This window comes from Mytilus edulis, chromosome 2 (assembly GCF_963676685.1).
Source record: "Mytilus edulis chromosome 2, xbMytEdul2.2, whole genome shotgun sequence".
Taxonomy (NCBI): domain Eukaryota; kingdom Metazoa; phylum Mollusca; class Bivalvia; order Mytilida; family Mytilidae; genus Mytilus; species Mytilus edulis.
The window spans coordinates 60655290-60680636 of record NC_092345.1 but is presented as its reverse complement, the minus strand read 5'-3'; the positions used below and the strand labels follow the sequence as shown (position 1 = coordinate 60680636).

The 25347-nt window shown below is 32.4% G+C and overlaps 1 protein-coding gene across 1 annotated transcript in view; it reads left to right on the top strand.

The window, feature by feature from the left end:
* LOC139512589 (transcriptional repressor NF-X1-like) overlaps positions 1 to 24429 on the top strand; it is a 32105-nt gene extending 7676 nt beyond the window's left edge. The window contains exons 10-22 of the mRNA XM_071300312.1: positions 5558 to 5772; positions 10650 to 10758; positions 12789 to 12908; positions 14812 to 14891; positions 15739 to 15843; positions 19140 to 19268; positions 19628 to 19713; positions 20325 to 20411; positions 20961 to 21095; positions 21424 to 21490; positions 22217 to 22362; positions 22951 to 23058; positions 23700 to 24429. Coding sequence (XP_071156413.1) covers positions 5558 to 5772; positions 10650 to 10758; positions 12789 to 12908; positions 14812 to 14891; positions 15739 to 15843; positions 19140 to 19268; positions 19628 to 19713; positions 20325 to 20411; positions 20961 to 21095; positions 21424 to 21490; positions 22217 to 22362; positions 22951 to 23058; positions 23700 to 23832 — 1520 coding nt within the window. The 3' untranslated portion in view covers positions 23833 to 24429. The remainder of the gene's footprint in view (positions 1 to 5557; positions 5773 to 10649; positions 10759 to 12788; positions 12909 to 14811; positions 14892 to 15738; positions 15844 to 19139; positions 19269 to 19627; positions 19714 to 20324; positions 20412 to 20960; positions 21096 to 21423; positions 21491 to 22216; positions 22363 to 22950; positions 23059 to 23699) is intronic.
* Positions 24430 to 25347: the final 918 nt, after the last annotated feature.

The following is a 25347-nucleotide window of genomic DNA, read 5'->3' as shown; positions in this document are numbered from 1 at the left end:
AATGTCTAATCTTTTTGCTGTGTGGCATTTTAACCCTAAAATTGTATACACTATGCAAACATTTCATTATCCATTTAAATACTTTGTGCAAGACCTATACTTTTTAGCTCACCTGGCCCGAAGGGCCAAGTGAGCTTTTCTCATCACTTGGCGTCCGGCGTCCGTCGTCGTCGTCGTCGTCCGTCGTCCGTCGTCGTCCGTCGTCGTCCGTCGTCGTTAACTTTTACAAAAATCTTCTCCTCTGAAACTACTGGGCCAAATCAAACCAAACTTGGCCACAATCATCATTGGGGTATCTAGTTTTAAAAATGTGTGGCGTGACCCGGTCAACCAACCAAGATGGCCGCCACGGCTAAAAATAGAACATAGGGGTAAAATGCAGTTTTTGGCTTATAACTCAAAAACCAAAGCATTTAGAGCAAATCTGACATGGGGTAAAAATGTTTATCAGGTCAAGATCTATCTGCCCTGAAATTTTCAGATGAATCAGTCAATCGGTTGTTGGGTTGCTGCCCCTGAATTGGTAATTTTGAGGAAATTTTGCTGTTTTTGGTTATTATCTTGAATATTATTATAGATAGAGATAAATTGTAAACAGCAATAATGTTCAGCAAAGTAAGATCTACAAATAAGTCAACATGACCAAAATGGTCAGTTGACCCGTTTAGGAGTTATTGCCCTTTATAGTCAATTTTTAACCATTTTTCGTTAATTAAAGTAATCTTTTACAAAAATCTTCTCCTCTGAAACTACTGGGCCAAATTAATCCAAACTTGGCCACAATCATCTTTGGGGTATCTAGTTTAAAAAATGTGTGGCGTGACCTGGTCAACCAACCAAGATGGCCGCCACGGCTAAAAATAGAACAAAGGGGTAAAATGCAGTTTTTGGCTTATAACTCAAAAACCAAAGCATTTTGAGGAAATCTGACATGGGATAAAATTGTTTATCAGGTCAAGATGTATCTGCCCTGAAATTTTCAGATGAATCTGTCAATCGGTTGTTGGGTTGCTGCCCCTGAATTGGTAATTTTGAGGAAATTTTGCTGTTTTTGGTTATTATCTTGAATATTATTATAGATAGAGATAAACTGTAAACAGCAATAATGTTCAACAAAGTAAGATCTACAAATAAGTCAACATGACCAAAATGGTCAGTTGACCCGTTTAGGAGTTATTGCCCTTTATAGTCAATTTTTAACCATTTTTCGTAAATTAAAATTATCTTTTACAAAAATCTTCTCCTCTGAAACTACTGGGCCAAATTAATCCAAACTTGGCCACAATCGTCTTTGGGGTATCTAGTTTAAAAAATGTGTGGCGTGACCTGGTCAACCAACCAAGATGGCCGCCACCGCTAAAAATAGAACATAGGGGTAAAATGCAGTTTTTGGCTTATAACTCAAAAACCAAAGCATTTTGAGGAAATCTGACATGGGATAAAAATGTTTATCAGGTCAAGATCTATCTGCCCTGAAATTTTCAGATGAATCGGTCAATCGGTTGTTGGGTTGCTGCCCCTGAATTGGTAATTTTGAGGAAATTTTGCTGTTTTTGGTTATTATCTTGAATATTATTATAGATAGAGATAAACTGTAAACAGCAATAATGTTCAGCAAAGTAAGATCTACAAATAAGTCAACATGACCAAAATGGTCAGTTGACCCCTTTAGGAGTTATTGCCCTTTATAGTCAATCTTTAACCATTTTTCATAAATCTAAGTAATCTTTTACAAAATCTCCACTGAAACTACTAGGCCACAATCATCTTTGGGGTATCTAGTTTGAAAAATGTGTCCGATGACCTGGCCATTCAACCAAGATGGCCGCCACGGCTAAAAATAGAACATAGGGGTAAAATGCAGTTTTTGGCTTATAACTATGAAACCAAAGCATCTAGAGCAAATCTGACAAGGAGTTAAATTGTTAATCAAGTCAATATCTATCTGCCCTGAATTATTCAGATGAATTGGACAACTGGTTGTTGGGTTGCTGCCCTCCAATTGGTAATTTTTAAAGAAATTTTGCCGTTTTTGGTTATCTTGAATACTATTATAGATAGCGATAAACTGTCAACAGCAATAATGTTCAGCAAAGTAAGATCTACAAATAAGTCAACATGACCTAAATGGTTGTATTGTAATAAACGACTAAAACTCAATACTTTGCGTTGTGTTACTTTTATGCTCAAAATCTATATCGAAGGCGCCCATACAAAGGTACAAAGTAACGTCATCAAAATAAGACGTAAATACGGGAAACATAACGTTAACGTTTGCATAATATTCTCAACATACTGGGGGGCTGCAAAAGTATATCTTTGCATAAAATTCAAATATTTCTTTAAATGTCCATATATGAAACGAAAAAATATGATGGGCAATTACTGTCTCTTGAAATCACTATGATAAAATTGAAAATTAACAGTCTCTATAACGATTTTCAAATCGAACACAAAATTAAATGAATTTGTATAAGTTTTAAGATGTTTTTCGCATTGGCACTGTTCTTCTGGTATCAACTTCATTCGTCTCATCTGCTGTATTTGGTAGGTCCTCTTTGTTGATCTCTAGCGGATAAAGTTTGACGATCTGGGAAAATTGCTTTTTTCCACCGAGTTCGTGGTTTTTCGTCATAAACTTGTACAATATCTCCGACACGGATGTTGATTCTGTTGTCCATTCTATTTTCATGAAACTCTATAACGTGATCAGTTCTCTGTTTTGTAATAACATTTATTGGTAAGGTCTCATGGTCATGTTTCCATGGCAACTTCGGTACGTATCTATTTTCATGAAATTCTACTGATGATTTTCGGTACATATTTTCATCTTCATGTTTTGTGTCGACTTCTCCTAGTGACCAGACAACAGGTAACCAAGTTTAGACTTAACAGCTGTCGGACCTATTCCTCTAATAACGGTATCCTCTACAAAATCCCAGTAAAAATCAGCTCCTATCAGTAAAGATATTCTAAAATTGTTGTCGTTTGTGATCGGGTGCGCTAATCTTAATCCTTTTAAATGTTTGCAATCTCGGGTTTTATTTGCACTATAATTTGTGATCGGATTTGCTATAGTTGGAACTACTAAAACTTCAATGGGTATTTTCTCTCCTTCTATTGGCTCAACGTATATAATTGCTTTCGGTAAGTGTTGGACTCTAGTGCTTGTATTTCCAAATGTAGAAAGATTGATCAATTCGGTACCTTCTGCCTTTATGTCTAGTTTTGAAGCTAATTCCTCGGTCACGAAAGAACGCTGTGCTCCTTCATCGAACAATATATTCGTGTTCATTCCTTGATGTTCACTCCAAACGGGTGCTACGGCGGTTTTCAATAATATGCTAGAACGGGATTGCATCGTGGACGAATGAAAACTTGTGGCAGTGGCAACACTTTCATTGTTGACTACGGCGTTAACTGACGTATCATATCTACTTACATTAGCGGTTTTATCAAAGTACGATCTGTCGGTATTTTGGGTACATATACTAGTATGGTGATTCTTGTTACAGAATCTGCAACGAAATTGAGATCTACATTCACATGCGCGGTGCGATCCCAAGCAATTAAAGCATAAGTGCTTGTGTTTAATAATTGTTATCCGGTGTTTATAATCTGGAACCTTCAAGCATTTTGCGGGGTCGTGCATATCGTTGCAATAAATACAAGGTTTCTGACGAATGTTTGTGCTTTGGCGGTAATCTAATCTATCTTGTGTTCGCGGGTAATCTCTCGTATCGGCGCTTGTCAATAATGACGCTATAGACGGTAAATTTGCATTTACTTCTTCGGTTTCAAATCTATCTTGTATTTGCGTGTAGTCTCTATTATTGGCGATAGTAAAAAATGACGCTGTAGACGGTAAGGTGTCAATAAATACATCGGTGCGTTTCTCTCCGGCTTCTAAAATTGTGATTTCTTTCAATATCCCATATCTTAATCCTTTTAATTCCCAATTATCGGTCCCGTTTTCTCTGGCTAAGTTTTGTCTTACAGCTGACGGTAGCTTATTCAAGATGATTGGGATGAGCAGTGCGCCATATGAATCTCCCGATCTGCCTAACGATTCTAGGCCTCTTATATATGCTTCTTGTTTGTCGTAATAATTACGGAGGCTAATAAGGTTGTATTGTGGTGCGGGAAGGTCTAACAGGGCTTGCATGTAGGCATTCGTGATTTTGTGTGGCTGACCAAAACGTTCTTTTAACAATTTTATAGCTTCCGTATAATTATTATTTGTGAGCGGTAGTCCATCAATACATCGAGCGGCTTCATTACCAAGTTGCGATTTCAAATATGTGAATTTCTGTATGTCGGTAAGTGTGGGATTATAGTGTACAGATGATTCGAACGAGTCCCAAAAAGTTTGCCACATGAGTGTTTCTCCTGTAAATGTAGGTAAGGTGAGTTTCGGAAGTTGGTGATTTTGCGTAACGTTGGGCGGAACATGGTACATTTGTTGTTGAACAGAGCTATACGTATTTTCTACTGAACTATGCTGATTTGTATTTTCCGTTGATTGATTACTCAGATTAGGTAAGGTGGTAATATTTGAAGTTGGTGAATTTGAGTATTTTTTACGTATGTGTCTAATTTTAGTATTCAGAAAGAATTTATACTCATCTGTCTGTAGTATTTCATCTTCAACATCCTCATCCTTTGTTAAATTAAGAATTTCTTCATCCAAAGCACTAATAATCTTCTGTTTTTGCGAAAGTGTTTCTAATAATTCTGTACTTTCTTCTATCTGCAAATCCTGCTCTTCTTCCGTTTTTCTCAAAAGTCTTGTTACAGCACTTTTATGGCCTGCTCTCACCGCTTTCAGTTTACTTTCCATGGCGTCACGGCACCAAAATGTATTGTAATAAACGACTAAAACTCAATACTTTGCGTTGTGTTACTTTTATGCTCAAAATCTATATAGAAGGCGCCCATACAAAGGTACAAAGTAACGTCATCAAAATAAGACGTAAATACGGGAAACATAACGTTAACGTTTGCATAATATTCTCAACAATGGTCAATTGACCCCTTAAGGAGTTATTGCCCTTTATAGTCAATTTTTAACAATTTTCATTAATTTGGTAAATTTATGTAAATTTTTACCAAATATAGTTCTCTGTTACTAATGGGCAAAGTTCATTATAGATATAATTGTAAGAAGCAAAATCGTTCAGTAAAGTAAGAACTTCAAACACATCACCATCACCAAAATACAATTTTGTCATGAATCCATTTGTGTCCTTTGTTTAATATGCACATAGACCAAGGTGAGCGACACAGGCTCTTTAGAGCCTCTAGTTATGGAGTATGAACACTGGCCAAGATTATATCAAAATATGATTTTATATCTTCTATGGCAAACTGCAAACAAAAAACAAGGCAAGATTAACCCAACATATTGTTTGAGATTTAATATTTTAAAGTAACACAACCATTGATAGCATTGCTGATATGATTGAAAATGTGAGATGAGTTTTCCTGCATTAAAAAAAAACCCTCCACAGCCTGAATGATTCTTTGTTTACATTATGTTTTTATGTTGTTGTTGTAGAGAATATACACAAATGTCAAGAAAAATGCCATGAAGGGCCCTGTGGTCCATGTGATGATGTAACCACTATCAGATGTCGTTGTGATTCTAAAGATAAAGACTTCCCATGTAAGGAGGTGCACCAATTTACAGAGGATAACCCATTTACTTGTGAAAGGCGCTGTAATAAGAAAAGATCATGTGGCAGACATAAATGTGGACAGTTATGTTGTGTAGTAAGATATCATTACTTTGTAAAATGTGTTAAGATGTCCAGAAAGTTATTATTCTTACAATTTAATTCTTATTTACGATTTACTGGTGGATTATGGTTAATATTTCTTTTATTAGTAGTAGTTACAGTTTCAGGGGAGATAATGAATGTTCAACATCCCATTGTTTCTAGTTTTGTTTATGATTTTGTTATAACATAATATTATCACTGGACTGCAAATCTTAAAAATAAATAATTGTGCTAAAATTACCAATGGAAATGTTCTTGTTTATGCCCTCCCCGTAGCAGAGGGGGCATTAAGTTTCAAAATTGGTTTCCGTTCTGTAACTTAAGTTTGCCTCAACCAAATGTTATGGAACTTATACACAATGCTTATTACCACAAAACACAGATCAACTTTGAATTTGGTGGCGTCACTTTGACCATTCTAGAGTAATGGCCCTTTATAAATGGAAAAATTACAAATTTTTTAGTTACTGCTCTCTACTTAAGTGTGCCTTAACCAAATGTTATAAAACTTATACACAGTGCTTTTTACCACAAAATACAGATAAGTTGAATGTTGGTGGTGTCACTTTAATCATTATCGAACTATGTCTCTTTATAAGTGAAAAAAATTGCAGAATTTTAGTTTCTCTTCTGTAACTTAAGTTTGTCACAACCAAACATTATGAGACTAATACGCAATACTTATTACTACAAAACTCAGATATCGTTCTTGAGTAATGTCCCTTTATTATGTTTTATCGGTAATTTGTACAATTTTCCTTTGATGTGTACTCGCTAATGTCAGTATCAGTGGACTGGTCGTGATATGAAAATTATTGGGTAAGTTCGCAAATGACATGCGCTAATGAAACGCGTAAGGATCTACTTTCCCCTTTCATTCCCAAAATTGTGCGTAATTTTTTTTGCAGAACGCAAGAGATTTTTGGCGAATGAAACACTTGACATTGTTTGAAATTTTCACAAAGTCCATTTAGCCTTTTTGAACAATTGTTGTGAAAATGTGAACAGAAAATGCATGAACAACCCCATAGACTTTTAAAACAAATGCGTTATATGAAGTACAACTACCATATCGTCCATGCTGAGTTTTTATTCATACAATACCAATACCAATACATAGCCTTGTGCTGTTCCAAGTAGTTTTCTTTTTCTGTTTTCTGAGAAGTATTTGTTTAACCTGTTCAGTCACTATAAAGTGTTACAATTCATATTTAAACGCAACACATAAATAGTGACCAAAAAGGTACCGCTATCACATGAGAGAAGCTAGAAAGAAAGAAAAAAAGAAATTTACGCAATTTCGACATTTTTGTGGGACCATCATATATAATTTTAAAAGATGTGGTCAATATGACTCATGGACTGATATTCATAGAACAAAAAAGTGAACCGTGATATTTATATGCAGATCTATGGATAAATTTTAAAAAGGGGGATAACTGGGGGCACCAAACTATAAAAGTCTGCTTTGACCAGAATTGTAGCCTTTATAAGGGGTGAACTGTGACCCGGTTCGCCTACCCCTAAATTCGCTTCTGAAATATTAAAGGCCTTCGCAGGGCCTTCAAACTCCAAGTTTCATATTTCTGGTCCGTGTTGAAAATAAATGAAAATGACTTTGAAAAAGCAAAATTATATAAAGCTAAAAGTTTAGTGACGTCTATTAAAATGTTTGAAATAATTATGAAGTCAACAGGAAATGAGCTAGTCCAAATAATTATGACGTCTGGCAAGGCTATTTTAATTTTTTCTGGGGCGCCTTCCTACGTCTGGCAAGGCTATTTCAATTTTTTTTGCTGGGACTCCTACCTACGTAGGAAGGCGTGATTAAAACCCGTTACACAATAAGTTGTTTTCCGTATTTGTCATCATTCCGTAAAATGCATCATCTCATAGAAAAATGGAAAATGGACTTGTCCAAACATGGAAGACGACAAGTTAAAGTACTAAATAAAAACAAATCATTCAGAATTTTCTTGTTTCATAGAAAATTTAAAAAACATCGTCCATTTGGATATGAAAAACGGGAATGCATGACAACTGATGAACCCGATATCCTTGTTTATCCAGTGGACAAGTCTATTACGTTTTTATACGACCGCAAAAATTGAAAATCTTTTGGTCGTATATTGGTATCACGTTGGCGTCGTCGTCGTCCGAAGACATAAATTGGTTTTCGCTCTCTTACTTTAGTAAACGTAACCAGAGGCTCCGCAGGGCGCAGCTTTATATGACCGCAGAGGTTGAACCCTGAACGGTTGGGGCAAGTATGGACACAACATTCAAGCTGGATTCAGCTCTAAATTTGGATTGTGATTAAATAGTTGACACAGCATAGGTTTCTGACACAGAATGAATGTGGTCTAATGAACTTAAAATACTTTTTTTTCCTTTAAGCAATTCACTATGCTGTTGAATATTAATCCTCTCAAAAAAATGTTTCTTTTTATTTATGAAATCTGAAATGAGAAAAATTTAACCCCCCCCCCCCCATTTTTTTTTCACATCCCCCTTTCCCTTTTTCCAAAACTGATCTCAATTCAAATTTCTAATGGAGTTTGCAACAATAACTATTCATTTAAATACATCAATTGAAAAATTCTTGCTATTGCACAATATTGTGCAATTAGATATTTCTTGCTATTGCGCAATACTGTGCAATTGAAAATATTTGCTATTGCACAATACTGTGCAATTGAAGATTTCTTGCTATTGCGCAATACTGTGCAATTGAAAATTTCTTGCTATTGCACAATACTGTGCAATTGAAGATTTCTTGCTATTGCTGAATACTGTGCAATTGAAAATTTCTTGCTATTGCACAATACTTAATATAATAATTTTGGATCCTGAATTGAACCAACTTGAAAACTGGGCCCATAATCAAAAATCTAAGTACATGTTAAGATTCAGCATATCAAAAAAGCTCAAGAATTCAATTTTTGTTAAAATCAAACTTAGTTTAATTTTGGACCCTTTGGACTTTAATGTAAACCAATTTGAAAACGGGACTAAAAATTAAGAATCTACATACACAGTAAGATTTGGCATATCAAAGAACCCCAATTATTCAATTTTTGATGAAATCAAACAAAGTTTAATTTGGACCCTATTTGGACCAACTTGAAAACTGGGCCGATAATCAAAAATCTAAGTACATTTTTAGATTCAGCATATCAAAGAACCCCAAGGATTCAATTTTTGTCAAAATCAAACTAAGTTTAATTTTGGACCCTTTGGACCTTAATGTAGACCAATTTGAAAACGGGACCAAAAATTAAGAATCTACATACACAGTTAGATTCGGCATATCAAAGAACCTCAATTATTCAATTTTTGACCCTTTGGGCCCCTTATTCCTATAAGCATTTTCTTGGTTTTTGCACAATAACTTAAGTAAATAGAAATCTATGAAATTTTGACACAAGGTTTATGACCACAAAAGGAAGGTTGGGGTTTTGGTTCTAACAGTTTAGGAATTAGGGGCCAAAAAATGGCCCAATTAAGCATTATTCTTGGTTTTCGCACAATAACTTTAGTTTAAGTAAATAGAAATCAATGAAATTTAAACACAAGGTTTATGACCACAAAAGGAAGGTTGGTATTGATTTTGGGAGTTGAGGTCTGAACAGTTTAGGAATTAGGGGCCAAAAAGGGGCCCAAGTAAGCATTATTCTTGGTTTTCGCACCATAACTTTAGTTTAAGTAAATAGAAATCTATGAAATTTTAACATAAGGTCTATGACCACAAAAGGAAGGTTGAAATTGATTTTGGGAGTTTTAGTCCCAACAGTTTAGGAATAAGGGGCCAAAACAGGTCCCAAATAGGCATTTTTTTTGGTTTTTGCACAAGAACTTTAGTATAAATTAATAGAAATCTATGAAATTTTAACACAAGGTTTATGACCACAAAAGGAAGGTATGGATTGATTTTGGGAGTTTTGGTCCCAATAAATTAGGGGCCAAAGGGTCCAAAATTAAAACTTTGTTTGATTTCATCAAAAATTGAATATATGGGGTTCTTCAATATGCTGAATCTAACCATGTATTTCGATTTTTAATTTTTGGGCCCAGTTATCAAATTGGTCCACATTGAGGTCAAAAGGGTCTAAAATTGAACATTATTTGATTTCATCAAAAATTGAATTCTTGGGGTTCTATGATATGCTGAATCTAACCATGTATTTAGATTTTTGATATTGGACCATAATAGGTAAATGTCCAAGTTAAAATTTTTAAGTTTTAAAGTTTAAGTTCTTAGACCACATTCATTCTGTGTCAGAAACCTATGTTGTGTCAACTTTTTAATCACAATCCAAATTCAGAGCTGTATCAAGCTTAAATGATGTGTCCACACATACACCAACTGTTCAGGGTTTGACCTCTGCGGTCGTATAAGGTTGCGCCCTGTGGAGCATCTAGTTGACTGGTGTGTTTAAACTTATTTTCGTACAACTTTTTTGCAATATTTTCTTTATCAGTTTTTGTGCTTGAGGATCATTATCCACAAAGTTTCCTGAAATTGATTAAGAGCTATGCGGATCTTTTTTTTTCCCCTCGTTTTTGAAATGACGATTTAATTTCATTGTTATCAGTTGACACAACCCCCCTTTTTCCATGGGAAATTATTAGACGATGTCATGAGATGTTTATGACAGTTGAGCAATACTATTTCATTGACCAAAATTTAAGAAATGATGACAAAATAGCATACCAAACATTTTGATTTTGGCACATTTTTCTTCCTGAAAAGTTTTTTTTTTTCTTTTTTTTTCCGACCGACCGACCCGATTTTTTCATAGGTAAAATCTGTAAACCAACAAATTAAAAAGCCCTGGCCTAATTAATTTATTCTAATCTTTTTTACAGAATGAAGAACATTTTTGTATTCTACAATGTGGCAGGAAATTGAGCTGTGAGCTTCATAAATGTGATGAGCCTTGTCATCGTGGGAACTGTCCTCCATGTCTAATGACAAGTAAGATGAAATAAGCCATTGCTCAGAGATCAACTAATGTTTAAACGCTCTAGTATTTTGCTGACTGCTTAAAAAGTTCAGGAATATAGGAATCACTTGAAATTGACAGATTATTTTGTTTGTTGTTTTGTACTTGGATTCAACAGTTCAAAATAATGACATGTTCAGGGATCTCCATGGATGAAAATTGAAAGATGGAGGAACTTTCACCATCACAAACCATGACTACGCCGTACAGTGTAGCGCGATCGAAAGTATTTCATCCCTCCATAAAAGGAATGGTGAACATGCTAATTCATTGCTTATTGAAATTATATTTATTTGAATTTTCATTGGGCCACTTTTTTTTTTTTGTTGGTTTACGGATCCGCCGACCCTGTTTTTCACGATTTTAAAATAAAAATAAAAACAATTTTGAAGATTTTTTTTAATTCCGCCGACCCTTTTCTGTTTGAAGAAGTACAAATAAAAATAAAAACATGATAAAAAGATCGGTCTTTCTTCTTCCAGTCGGTATACCCTCGGAGTGGATTCGAAAATCCCGTGCCGTTTCATTATGATCTAATGTGGTGAAAAGGAACCAGTTGAAAGGCGGTTCCCTGTTCAGTCAACGTTTCATCATGATCCAATGCGGTGAAATGGAACCAGTTGAAAATGGAGGACAAGATACGATTTTACAATACTTACTTAGATTTACACATTAATTGTTGGAGATTTTCGGTGAATCTAGCGGTTGAACAAAATGAACATCGCAGTCATGAATAATAAAAATGAAAATTATTTTTGAGATCGTTTGGGAATTTTGGTTTAAAAGGTCGGACCACCGCTAATTTGAACCCCTGTTTCAGACAGTCAGTGAGGTTGATGGCGGGTCAACTTTGGTTCAAGTGTTGATCAGAAAGTCTGAAACCCGTCGAAAGGGGCTGTTTTAGTTCCATTACACATATGAGGTACTAGTCCAAATAATTATGACGTCTGGCAAGGCTTCCTGGCATCCTAGATTTGTTTTTAAGTAGCCTTGCCAGACATCACTAAAGGGAAGGATCTTTTAACTTGCTGCCAGGGATGGGTGTCTGATTAATTGGCCTTATTATATAAATACCTAAGTACCATCCCACGGTACCCATTAAGATTTAATGGAACAGATATGGGATATGGTGAACAAGATCCCAACACAAAATCAGAACATGTATTACTGTCATAGAATGCCTGACAATTAAAATTACTTTGACATTTATAAAAAGGGACAATCACAGGACACTTTGAGATATAAGCTAATACTTACCAGTGTAAAATAGCATAAAAAGCCTAAAAAGGACATCCTTTCATGTACCACATATGAAGGCATATGACATGCAGAGCACATAAGGTATTTCCTCAATAAGATTGTATTGTGTTATGACGAATTTTGTCACTCCCTGATCTAAATTTAATAAATAAATACACAGAACAAAGAGAAATGCAATTGGGAAAAGACACTTCCCTTTCATCAGGGACATATATATATATCTGCTTTCATCAATCTACATTGACATTGGACTCCTTGTAACACATTTAATTTAAATTAAAACACTTTAACAGCAAGAATTAATACCAACAGTAAACAGTAAAAAACAAAAAAAACAAAGGAAAAGTTCTTTTATTGCTATTCTTTATTGCTAAGTCACAGTGAGGTTATCCACACAGAGCAAAAAATCTCACCTCACTGCAAGTTTAAGATGGTCCCTAGCACTGGTTTTGAGCAGAATTCTTTGCAAACTTGGATAGTGTTAAAAGGAAATAAGTATGACTGGTTAAGAAATCTATTTGAATGAAATGAATTTGCCTTAATGCTACAATTAATATATCCATAGACTCAACCAAATTTATGAACCAAAATATTTCTCTTGAAAAGTTTTGTTCAAGAGTAAGCAATGTTACAATAAATGTTCTGATATTTAAAACAAAATGTTTAATTATTTACAAAGTAGTTAATGGAAATGCCATGTATCATAATTTTAATAGATTTAGATTTTTGGTTTTATTTAAAGGCTATGATGAGTTGACCTGTCATTGTGGTTCTGAAGTGATGCTACCTCCTATACCTTGTGGAACCAAACCACCAGAATGTAGAAATCTGTGTTCACGACAACATGACTGTGATCATACAGGTATAATGTATTTTTACTTAACAAACATCAAAACAGAAGACTGTTATAGGTATAGTACTATTAGGCTGAATGCTACAAATTAAAGGTGTATCATTGACTTGGCTATATAGATATAGGAAGATGTGGTGTGAGTGCCAATGAGACAACTCTCCATCCAAATTACAATTTAAAAATAGTAAACCAATATAGGTCAATGTATGACCTTCAAGGCTCACACCGAACAACAAGTATAAAGGGTCCCAAAATTACTAATGTAAAACTATTCAAATGTGAAAACCAACGGTCTAATCTATATAAAATAAAAAAAAACGAGAAACGAGAAACATGTATAAATTACATAAACTAACGACAACTATTGTAAATCAGATTCCTGACTTAGGATACTGTGGATTCATTTATTTTCGTGGGTATCAATTTTCGTGGATAGAGAAAAAAAGACGTTTCGTGGTATACGTAAATTCGTGGATTGCTGATTACAACACCAAAAAATTAGATACGTAATTCGTGGATTTTCTTTTGATTTAGGAGATCAAATAACCTCCTTGGTTTGATCAATAATAAAACAAAACAAAAAAGAAGGAATTCATTGAATTGTCAAAATCCTCGCTTGGTCATTCTAGGTTAAAGTTCTCATTGATAACTCCGATTACAATAATGGACAGAGACAACTAATTAATTGTTTGTTTTACAATTTATAAATTCTTGTCTGAATTCTATAAGGCATTCAAAACTTTATGATTGAAAGCTCATTTCCCTAATCACGATATAATAAACAGTGATAAAAGTATAAGGTGTGAAAATAAATGTTCCTGTCATAAACAATATTACCTACGGGCAATATCTCCGTACTTAATCCTATTGATTTTTAATCACTGGTAAATCAAACTATGACACGGTAATTAACAACTTGCAGTTTTAATCAATTTTAAAAAGTAAATTATCACTGATATTCGATAGATTTATTATAGATTTAATCAAATACTTGTATCTTCTTTCAATAAAAAACATGTGTTATGTTACAATGTTTATCGCTAGTCAACACTATACTAGAACTGCCTAACATAACCGGAAATAAACATCCGACTCCATACACATTTCTCGGAATTATTCTTCGTTGAATTCTTAAATTCCTGGTTTGCTGTGACCCACGAAACCCACGAAAATTGGTATACCACGAATAAAAATGAATCCACAGTAGGTGCAAACATTTGCAGCGGGATTAAACATTTTAATGGATCCAAACCTTCTCCCTTTTTCTGAAACAATAGCATAACATCACAACATATATTATCTTTGATCTTTTATTGGTTTTTTTTTTTATTCACAGATTTTTCTTTAATGGATTTAGAGTTTACTATTGATAACATATCAAGTAAATGTACATGTGATTGTATTCAACTTTATTTAATTTTACAAGAATATATCTTCTGCAAAATATATGAAAATATATTCACTGAAAAGAGTACAGTTACACTATTAGGAGCTAGTTAAATTAATATCTTTAATCTCACTCTATATCGGCCCTGTGGAGAATTGATAGTCACATCATATTGGTATATTTTAATTAACCAATCTGATTTTGATCAAACTTGACATGTAGAATTTTGAACATTTTCTTTCTAGAATAATATGTATTATACAAAAATTATATTTCAACCAAACCTGATATCAGGAAAAGTTATGGTGAACTCTCTTTTGATATTTGTAAATTTCACTGTATTGTCAAGTTATTATTGAATGTCAATTGTCGCTTTCATATGGCTTTACATATTTATTTGTAAATGCTTTTAATTTTTCCCCACATGTGTGTTGTCATATATACGAAGGAAAAAAATATGAGTTTATTTAAAGAAGCAACAACTTGCAAAGACTCAATCCTTTGAATCGTGTTATTAACTTTCAGTATATCATTACTGTCACAGTGACGAGAACTGTCCACCATGTACTGTGTTAACTGAGAAGAGGTGTATGGGTAATCATGAGGTTAGTATAATTAGTAATCAGTACATACTGGGGATTCATTTTAATATGTTCAAGGGGTACACATTTTGGGTATGAGGTAAAATTGTATTTGATGGACATTTGTTTAAATTATTTTTTTTCCAAAATTCTGCATACAAATCTATAAAAAAAAAATTGCACTGTCCTATAACTTATAACAGTGATAACTTTTAACCATAAAAATTATAGAAATTGAAATTTTGTACCCCACAAAAAATAATGAAGCATCAGAATTATCATAAACTTCATGAATAATCTTTACCAGTTATACCACAGATAATGTAAATAAAGGCAACAGTAGTATACCGATGTTTGAAATTCATAAATCGATTGAGAAAAAAACAAATCCAGATTACAACTAAAACTGAGGGAAACACATCAAATATAAGATGGAGAACTACTACACAACAGAAACACAACATTAAAATGGTACACACACACAGAAACGAAGTAAAATATAACAATGGCCATATTCCTGACTTGGTACAGGACATTTTAAGAAAAAAATGGTGGGTTGAACCTGGTTTTGTGGCATTCCAAACCTCCCGCTTTTATGGCAATGTTAAATATAGCATTAAAATGACAACATTACATGACAGGACTACAATACAAATAGATGGGAGAACATATATGACAGAGAAACATACAAATAATAGCTAATAGAATGTACCAAATTTTAAATTAGATTAAATTAAGAAAGATGTTTTAAAAAACATATCACTTAACGTCCTAACATTGGCAGATCATGTATGCTGCAAGTGAAATAATATGATAGTCAGATCTTATTTTAATTCTCTCAATTAAATTACAATATATTTGTCATTTTCAGCTGAGAAAGAACATTCCTTGTCATCAAACTAATGTATCATGTGGTTTACCATGCAACAAGGTGTTACCATGCCAACAACACAAATGTATGAAAACTTGTCATGCTGTAAGTTATATTTAAATGATGGTAGTTGCAGCTTTGGTTGCATGCCTGGAATTTTTATACGACCGCAAATTTTGAAAAAATTTTCGTCGTATATTGCTATCACGTTGGCGTCGTCGTCGTCGTCGTCGTCGTCGTCGTCCGGCGTCCGAATACTTTTAGTTTTTGCACTCTAACTTTAGTAAAAGTGAATAGAAATCTATGAAATTTTAACACAAGGTTTATGACCATAAAAGGAAGGTTGGTATTGATTTTGGGAGTTTTGGTCCCAACATTTTAGGAATAAGGGGCCAAAAAGGGCCCAAATAAGCATTTTCTTGGTTTTCGCACCATAACTTTAGTTTAAGTTAATAGAAATCTATGAAATTTTGACACAAGGTTTATGACCACAAAAGAAAGATTGGGATTGATTTTGGGAGTTTTGGTTTCAATAGTTTAGGAATAAGGGGCCAATAAAGGGCCCAAATAAGCATTTTTCTTGGTTTTTGCACAATAACCTTAGGTTAAGTAAATAGAAATCTATGAAATTTAAACACAATGTTTATGACCACAAAAGGAAGGTTGGTATTGATTTTGGGAGTTTAGGACCCAACAGTTTAGGAATTAGGGGCCAAAAAGGGACCCAAATAAGCATTTTTCTTGGTTTTCGCACTATAATGTTAGTATAAGTAAATACAAATCTATGAAATTTAAACACAAGGCTTATGACCATAAAAGGAAGGTTGGTATTAATTTTGGGAGTTTTGGTCCCAACAATTTAGGAAAAAGGGGCCCAAAGGGTCCAAAATTAAACTTTCATCAAAATTGAATAATTGGGGTTCTTTGATATGCCGAATCTAACTGTATATGTAGATTCTCAACTTTTGGTCCCGTTTTCAAATTGGTGTACATTAAGGTCCAAAGGGTCCAAAATTAAACTTTGTTTGATTTCATCAAAAATTGAATCCTTGGGGTTCTTTGATATGCCAAATCTAACTGTGTATGTAGATTCTTCATTTTTGGTCCTGTTTTCAAATTTCAAATTCTACATTAAAGTCCAAAGGGTCCAAAATTAAACTAAGTTTGATTTTAACAAAAATTGAATTCTTGGGCCTCTTTGATATGCTGAATCTAAACATGTACTTGGATTTTTGATTATGGGCCCAGTTTTCAAGTTGGTCCAAATCAGGATCTAAAATTATTATATTAAGTATTGTGCAATAGCAAGTCTTTTCAATTGCACAGTATTGTGCAATGGCAAGAAATATCTAATTGCACAATATTGTGAAATAGCAATTTTTTTTTTAATTAGAGTTATCTTTCTTTGTCCAGAATAGTAAGCAAGAAATATCCTATTGCACAATATTGTGCAATAGCAAGAATTTTTTTTAATTGGAGTTATCTTTCTTTGTCCAGAATCAACTTAAATCTTTGTTATATACAAATACAATGTATATACACTTTTTACTACCAACTGATAAATTTAAATAATCTTTACCATTCAGTGATAACAAGCAGTTTTTTTACATCTTAATATTTTATGATGTATTTAAATGAGTAGTTATTGTTGCAAACTCCATTTGAAATTTGAATTGATATCAGTTTTGAAAAAGGGAAACGGGGATGTGAAAAAAAAGGGGGGGGGGGGGGGTTAAATTTTTCTCATTTCAGATTTCATAAATAAAAAGAAAATTTCTTCAAACATTTTTTTGAGAGGATTAATATTCAACAGCATAGTGATTTGCTCAAAGGCAAAAAAACCTTTTAAGTTCATTAGACCACATTCATTCTGTGTCAGAAACCTATGCTGTGTCAACTATTTAATTTTAGATTTAAAAAGTTTGAAGAAGAAATCTTTAATTGATTTGTAAAATCTTGGCATTTGTTTTGTGTAAAAAAAACCCATGTAATGTCAAAAATTTGATCACAATCCAAATTCAGAGCTGTATCATGCTTGAATGTTTTGTCCATACTTGCCCCAACTGTTCAGGGTTCGACCTCTGCGGTCGTATAAAGCTGCGCCCTGCGGAGCACCTGGTTTTTATATAAAAATATACAGACATATATAAAAATATTTCCCTATTGGTTCTTTTCAACATGAGATAACCATATTAACCATATCTCAGATTAGCATAGAGATGCAAATAAAGGTCTATTAATTTTGAGGAATTATAACTTTACTTGTGTATTTATCAGATTATTACTATGTATGGACTTAGTAGATATGTGACAATAACTGTGGGATGTGTTCAGTCTTATCATTATATGTCATTATTATTGTGACCCTGGACATATTACATGTACTTCAATAAGATATTGCCACTGAAAAAATTACATTAATCAAGCAGTACTCAATCAATTGAATATGTTTCATTACTATTATTTTACAATTTTATGGGCATATGATACAGTTAAAGGGGAGGTAATGAAGTTGCTAACGTAAAAGTTATTTTTGCTACGTCAAACTGTGACACATCAGGAAAAGATGCATTTTCCGACTGATTTTTATCAATCAAACTGATTTCACTTGAAAACAAGATCATGGACCCCTCTTTTTCAAAATGACATTCGGTTTGATTACGTATGAAGATTATTTGTACCAATTTTCATGAAAAAGTCAATAATGCATTTTTTTTCTTCAAATTTGATAAATAAACAGCAAAAAGTGACTTTTTTTTCTTCATTTATGAACATTTGATAAATTTGAGTCATTTCTAAACTAAACAATTCATAAATTTATTGGATAGTTATATAAAACAGAAATTACAAATACAGCTTGTGTTTATCTTTTAAAACAAAAAAGTTATGCATTTCTGTTTGAAAGAAAAAAACGTCCACATATCCAAATTTTGAGAAAATATCTGAAATTTCGACCTCATTTTACTTAAAAAGTAGCATATGAAGGTATAAAATTCATTACATATTTGATTTAATCGGGCAGAAAATAACTTATTTGCAAATTTTCATCAAAATTTCATTATGGGATCAAAACTATATTGTATGCCCTTAATTGACTTTATTGTCAGTTTTGCTACTGATAGTAATTTTGATTTATTTCTGGGTACTACAGCTTTCTCAACCAATGAATTCTTGCTGCCATGATTTGGCCAAGAGTTCTGAACGTTGTGTTAAACATAAACAATCAACAAATAAATCAGTATTTTCAACATTGTCATATAGTTTGATTGCCATTCATTTTTATAAGCAGGCTTCATGGTTTCAATCTGAAGCCTATTGAATAATGTATTGTTGTTTTGTTACTCTTCCATTGATGTTAACCCACATTTAAATTTATATAATTTGTTGACTTTTGTCCATAGGATGATTGTCAGAAGGAAGGAGATAGTTGTATCCAGCCCTGTAGGATAAAAAGGAAAGACTGTAACCATATTTGTGGAGTTCCCTGTCATTTTGGATCACCTTGTCCACAAACTGCTTGTAAAGCTGAAGTAAGTCATTATTATATTTAAGTAATATTAATTAAAATGATAGTTACTGCTGAAAGATTAAGAAAAATCACTGAATCATTTAAATTTTAATAGCCGCTGTGCAACACTTCAAATTATGCATTGACATATAATGACAATGTGCATATTCTATAAATTTAGAAATCTATGCGATTTTGTCATTTTAGACCAAAATATGATTATATTTTTTGTTATACTGAATAAAATCCTGCTTCATTTATTAAAAAAAAAATCCAAAATTCAATTTCAAATTATTGCGACTTCAATCCTATTACATTTTTGGCAATAATAAAAACATTGCAATAATTTACGACTTTACAGTATATCTTCTATGATTGTAGGTTTTACTGATGTGTAAATGTGGAAATAAAGAAGCTAAAGTGCCTTGTTTATCTGGAGCTGCTCATGATACAGCTGAATATCAAAAGTTTGTATTATTTCTTTGTCAAATTTATTGACATTTATTTATTTTATAAAAAAAACCAAATAGGACAGACAACAAGAAGGCTAATTTGTATTAAGTGATTGCTCATTAACAAGTACTGGGACAGGGTCATGGTTGAACTAGATATTCTGTTGCAAAGATATACAAACTATAACTTTGAACTGAATTTTACCCATTACAAATCCTAGATTTATTACATGTTTTTTTTTTACCTACCTTAACATTTATGTATTTTGCCAAAAGTAAGTTCATCAGAAGTATTTAACTTAGTTATTGTTTGTTGTATTATTACAAGTAGAGGGGTATAAAGTGTTACCCTTGTCTGTCTGTACATCCTAAAACTAATATACTATAACTTTAGTTTGCCCCAACCAAATGTTATGAAACTTATACACAATGCTTATAACCACAAAACATAGATCAAGTGCAAATTTGGGTGGCATCAACTTAAATGTTTTTGAGTTATGTCCCTTTTATAATGTTATCTGGAAGCAGGTGCATCACCTCTAAACTTATGTCTATAATTTTATAACATTAAGCTCTAATTATGAATGCAAATATGTGTAATTTTATGCTTTCGTTATAATTTCCAGATTAACTGTGCAGAGTTTAGCTGGTTCCCTGCATTCAGGACAACCAGTAGATATATCACAACTGGGAAAGAAAAAACTGAAACGACAGTAAGTAATAGGTGAAGATGAGGGAAAGCTAAATGTAAATGAAAGATGATGTAGCTGTAACATCTTCCAAGTTCTCTTAAGTCTTCCTCATATTGTAGAAATGACATTGTTTAAATGACATTGTTTAATCATTTAAATATTAAAGAGGGGCAAAAGATACCAGAGGGACATTCAAACTCATAGATAAAAAATAAACTGACAACGTCATGGCTACAGAAGAAAAAGACAAACAGACAAACAACAGTACAATATAATTATGGCGCTATTTTATGTAGGTTTTTATTCTTTAAAATTGGTCTGAGTGATTTTGTAATATTATAAGATAATCTGCATCACTAAGGCATGCACAATTTGTTAAAAAAAAATAAAATAATTAAGGCTATATACCTTATCTCCATTCAGCCTACTGTATTTCAAGAAATAAATCCTCTCAACATTTTTTTTATTACTAATACTTTTAATAAAAAATGTATTTACATATAAAGGTTTCCTAGTAATTGATTGTTGATATATAGATATAACTATATATATATATATATATATTTTAAGGTTAGAATGTGATGCTGAATGTGCAGTAATGGAGAGAAATCGTAGAATGGCGTTGGCTCTAGAAATCAGAAATCCTGACATCGCTGCCAAACTTGGTAATCCTACATATACAGACTTCTTAAAGGATTATGCAAAGTAAGAAATGTTATCTTTCTAAAATGAAGTCAATAAATCCATGACCTTAATTTAATTATATGGAAAACAAATAATAATCAGATAAGATATAGTATGTATCCATAAGGGTTTTACATCATTATTTGTATTCGGTACTTGTTTTGTGGAATTTGATATTGAGATAAAAAGATATTAACTATTAACACTTTGTTATTAGTAACCCCACAAATATGTTTCATTGAAAGATCAAACACTGTTCTGAATTTGTCTCTAGTTAAGAATTTGTTATCAGATTTGTTCGGTATAGACTTTAGTTATAACTCTATTTATATTTATTTTTATATTCCAGGCAAAATCCTCACTTTGTTTCTTCAATTGAAAAGGCATTAAGTGAATTAGTAAAAAGTGCTAAACAGGTAAATATTAAAATGGAAGTTAGATAAAATGTGTCCATTGCATTCCATCAACATTGTTCCATTTGCCATAATCACGTTCAAAGATTTATTAATATAGAGGGATAAAAATTCAGAATGGTGCCCAGAAACAGAAGTCAAATCATTAAAGTCACATTCTGATATCATTACATAAACTTGTATGCTGATTTTTCTGAATCGCACATTTTTGTCCACTTTCAAATTACAATATTTTCTTCTTCACAAGATTTGGACATGAACTTTAGTTTAAAGAATTGGTTTTTTTTTACAGTTTTGTTTTGAAGTTGTGATAATATTTTCTTTCCTAAAAAAAAATGCAAAAATAAAGTTGAATGACCAGGTTTGATACTTTTAAAAATGCAGAATTATAAATTTTTACCTCAAGGATAAAAGATTAAATAAAAACATTTTTTTTTTTGTTATGAATAATTATACAATTGAATTTTTACAGCATTAACCTATAACTTAAGGTACAAATGTCAAGATGTTGGAAACAATTCTCATGAAGAATTTAGTCTATAACATTTATAAATGAATTAATAAATATAAAAACAAAAAATGAAATTTATAATTTTTTTCTGAATATTTAAAACTGAAAAATGATTAGAAGATTATGGAAAGTGGATTACTATTTCATTATTTCATTATCTAAGCACAGGCTGTGTGGTTGGAAATTTAAAGATTATATATAATCTTGCTTTTTTTTAGTCGAAACATGCACATAGATCCAACTCCTTCTCACCTGGAAACCGTGATCAAAGACGAGCGATACATGAGCTTGCAGAATGCTATGGATGTGAGACACAGAGTTATGATTATGAACCAAAGAAAAATGTTGTGGCTACTGCTTATAGGTAAATAATATAAATTATATGATGTGGTTTTTAATGTGGAACAAGTATCACATTCTACTGCTTGATTTCCCATATTTTACCCCTACTCCTAAATTGGGGCTGTATTTTAAAACCTTGTCTGTTTGGCTGTCTGTTAGTCCAAGAAATATTTTTCTGACACTTTTCTCTGTAATTCTATTGATAAATTGTAAATTGGGAGCACTCTTTGGATCTTTCAGATAGCCACTTCCTGTTTGCAGAACATTCAATTTTTTAAATATATTTAATGAACTGTAAAAGTTTCTTCACATATTTTTCAAATCCTATGTAACAGAATGACTTCATATTTGGTCAGTAGCTAAACAATGATGATTTGAAAGGTGTGTGTGATTTTCAAATCTGTTAGACACCAAGTTTCTGTTATCTTAAACCATACATTGGTATTGGTGGGTATGCTTAGCATGACAATGCACGCAATATAGTTGTCTTACCATTGTGCAAACTCAAACATTTTTTTCAAGAATTTTCAAATAATCAATGTTAAGTTGTAGTCTTAGAATTTGTCTGGTGATCCAAAGAAAACTAATTTTTCTTTTCTTTTTTTTGTAGGGATAAATGTTGGCTTCCTTCAGTGACTTTAACATCTTATGTACAAAGAGAACTACATCCTAAGGCACCATTACCTATACCTCATGTACATTCAGAGGCTGCCCTAAAGTAAGTACATTTATGGAAGATAATAGGCTGATTTTGAATATTTAGAGAAGTGTGTTTAATATATGTCATTGAGAAAGCCCGATGAAATGACGATTTAATTAGTACTGATATCAAGAAGTCATCATATGATCTCATCTGTGGTCTACTGGTTTGGTACTTACCTCAAATGCAAGAGGTCATAGGTTCATATCAAAGATTTTAGAATTGGTATTTGCTCCTTCTGCTGCACACAACATCATTAGGAGTAAGAGCAAAAACTGGTCTGCTCAAAGTCAGAATAATGTGTCCATGTAAGGTGACAGAAAAGAAATTACAAGAGACTATCAAATAACAGACACAAAAACCAAAGTCATAATACATAAATAACTATTTTCACAGCCTCCCTAAATGTCCATTCATTTTTATATAAAATAGAATACTCCTGATTGCTTCATAAATTACATCACAATTTTACTTATTTAATTAAATTGAAGCCTACAGTACATTAAATTGCTTTTATTATGATATATTATACCCTTTTAAGATAACTGTAAATGATAAAAGTAAGCTCCCTGGTTTGTTTTTGATTGTTCTAAATACTGTTAAACTGGCTTGAGCCATTGTTGTGTATTGTCATATTAATATCTTATCAATTTTTACAGGCAAAGTGCGAAAGCAGCAAGACAAAGTACTGATGTTTTATCAGATATCAAACCACCATCAAGATGGGAGGCTAAAACAGATGTCAAAAAACACAAACCAGAAATAGACTATTTTGATTTTTCATCAAATTGATGAATTATGTATATCTATAACCAAGAAATATTTGTTGACGTATTTTGTTTCATTATGGAAATGATTTTATAATGATTACTTGTAGTATATAAAAAAAAATATTAAATCAAAAAATAAATTAAGGTATTGAAGTTATAGAACTGACTAACATTAACCAGAAAAATATAATTCCTTTTAGACTTTTAAACTCACTCAAAATTTGAAAACATTTGGTAAAACTTCTTTGAGAAAATTAGAGATACATACCAAATTAGAAGAGGTCATTGCCCAAAATAGTAGAGTAAGCATAAAATTATAGTAATGGATTGTTCTTGGTATATGCTTTCTATTTTTTCCAACAGATTTACTTTAATACTTGTATTATCTCTATGAACCTCAAAATATATCTGCAAAAGGAAACAAAAATGAATTGATGATTTTTAGAAAAGAATGCTGTTTAACAGTATATTTTAAGTTTCTGTCTAATATGATAATGTTTTGTGAATTACCTGAATTATTTGAAATAAGAAAATTAAATTGAAAGTAAGAAACAAAATATAATTCAACTTTTATACCCTTGTTGAAAGTGCTTGGTTTGGCGTATGCATTTTCACAACAATTTATTTCATTTTCACAAAATGTTATATGGTGACCATGCATTTGCTCAGTCAAATTCTACTGACTGTTTCAACATAATTTGTTTCAAAAGAATATATTTATATCGATGACATGAAGGAATGTAGGTTTTCATTTTTTGCTTTCATTTATTCATCAATTGCGGTATAAATGAATATTAACCATACATTGTCTGGAATATAAAATTTATTTGTCTTGGGACAAAGCAGGATAGAAGTGCTTGTCAAGCCTGCCATTCTTGTTTCTAAGCCTTGTAAAATTTTGTTTAACTTGAGAGAATGTATGGTTAACCCCTATGTATTCAGTGGCGGATCCAGAACTTTGCCTAAGGGGGGCCCGCTGACTGACCTAAAGGGGGGGCCCGCTCCAGTCATGCTTCAGTGATTCCCTATATAATCAACCAAATTTTTCCCACGAAAGGGGGGGGGCCTGGCCCCCCAGGGCCCCCCCCTGGATCCGCCCATGGTATTTTAAAGGAATAATTAGCACAATATTATTAGCTTTATACTTCTAATAAGATATGGATAATATTGGTATATGTTACAGTATCTTATGGTGTTACCATTTAAATCATCTATTTCAGTAATGAGTTAATTGATTTTTGTGAAATTGATATGTTTGATCAATAAGACTTGATATATAAATAGTATGCAAATTCTCTTCTATGATTCAAGACCATTCAAACGTGATGATGATATTATGGCTAAAATTATTAAAAGAAAATGTAATTATAACTAATGATTTAAGCATGCAATATGAATGTAGCTAAAATTATTTTATGAAATCAATTGCTTGCACGTATATATTTACAGATTTGTATAATTTTGTTCTGTTCAACAAAAGGGAATTATATGATTCAATGTGCTATGTTGAAAATTTTGTTGATCATATGTTGATTAC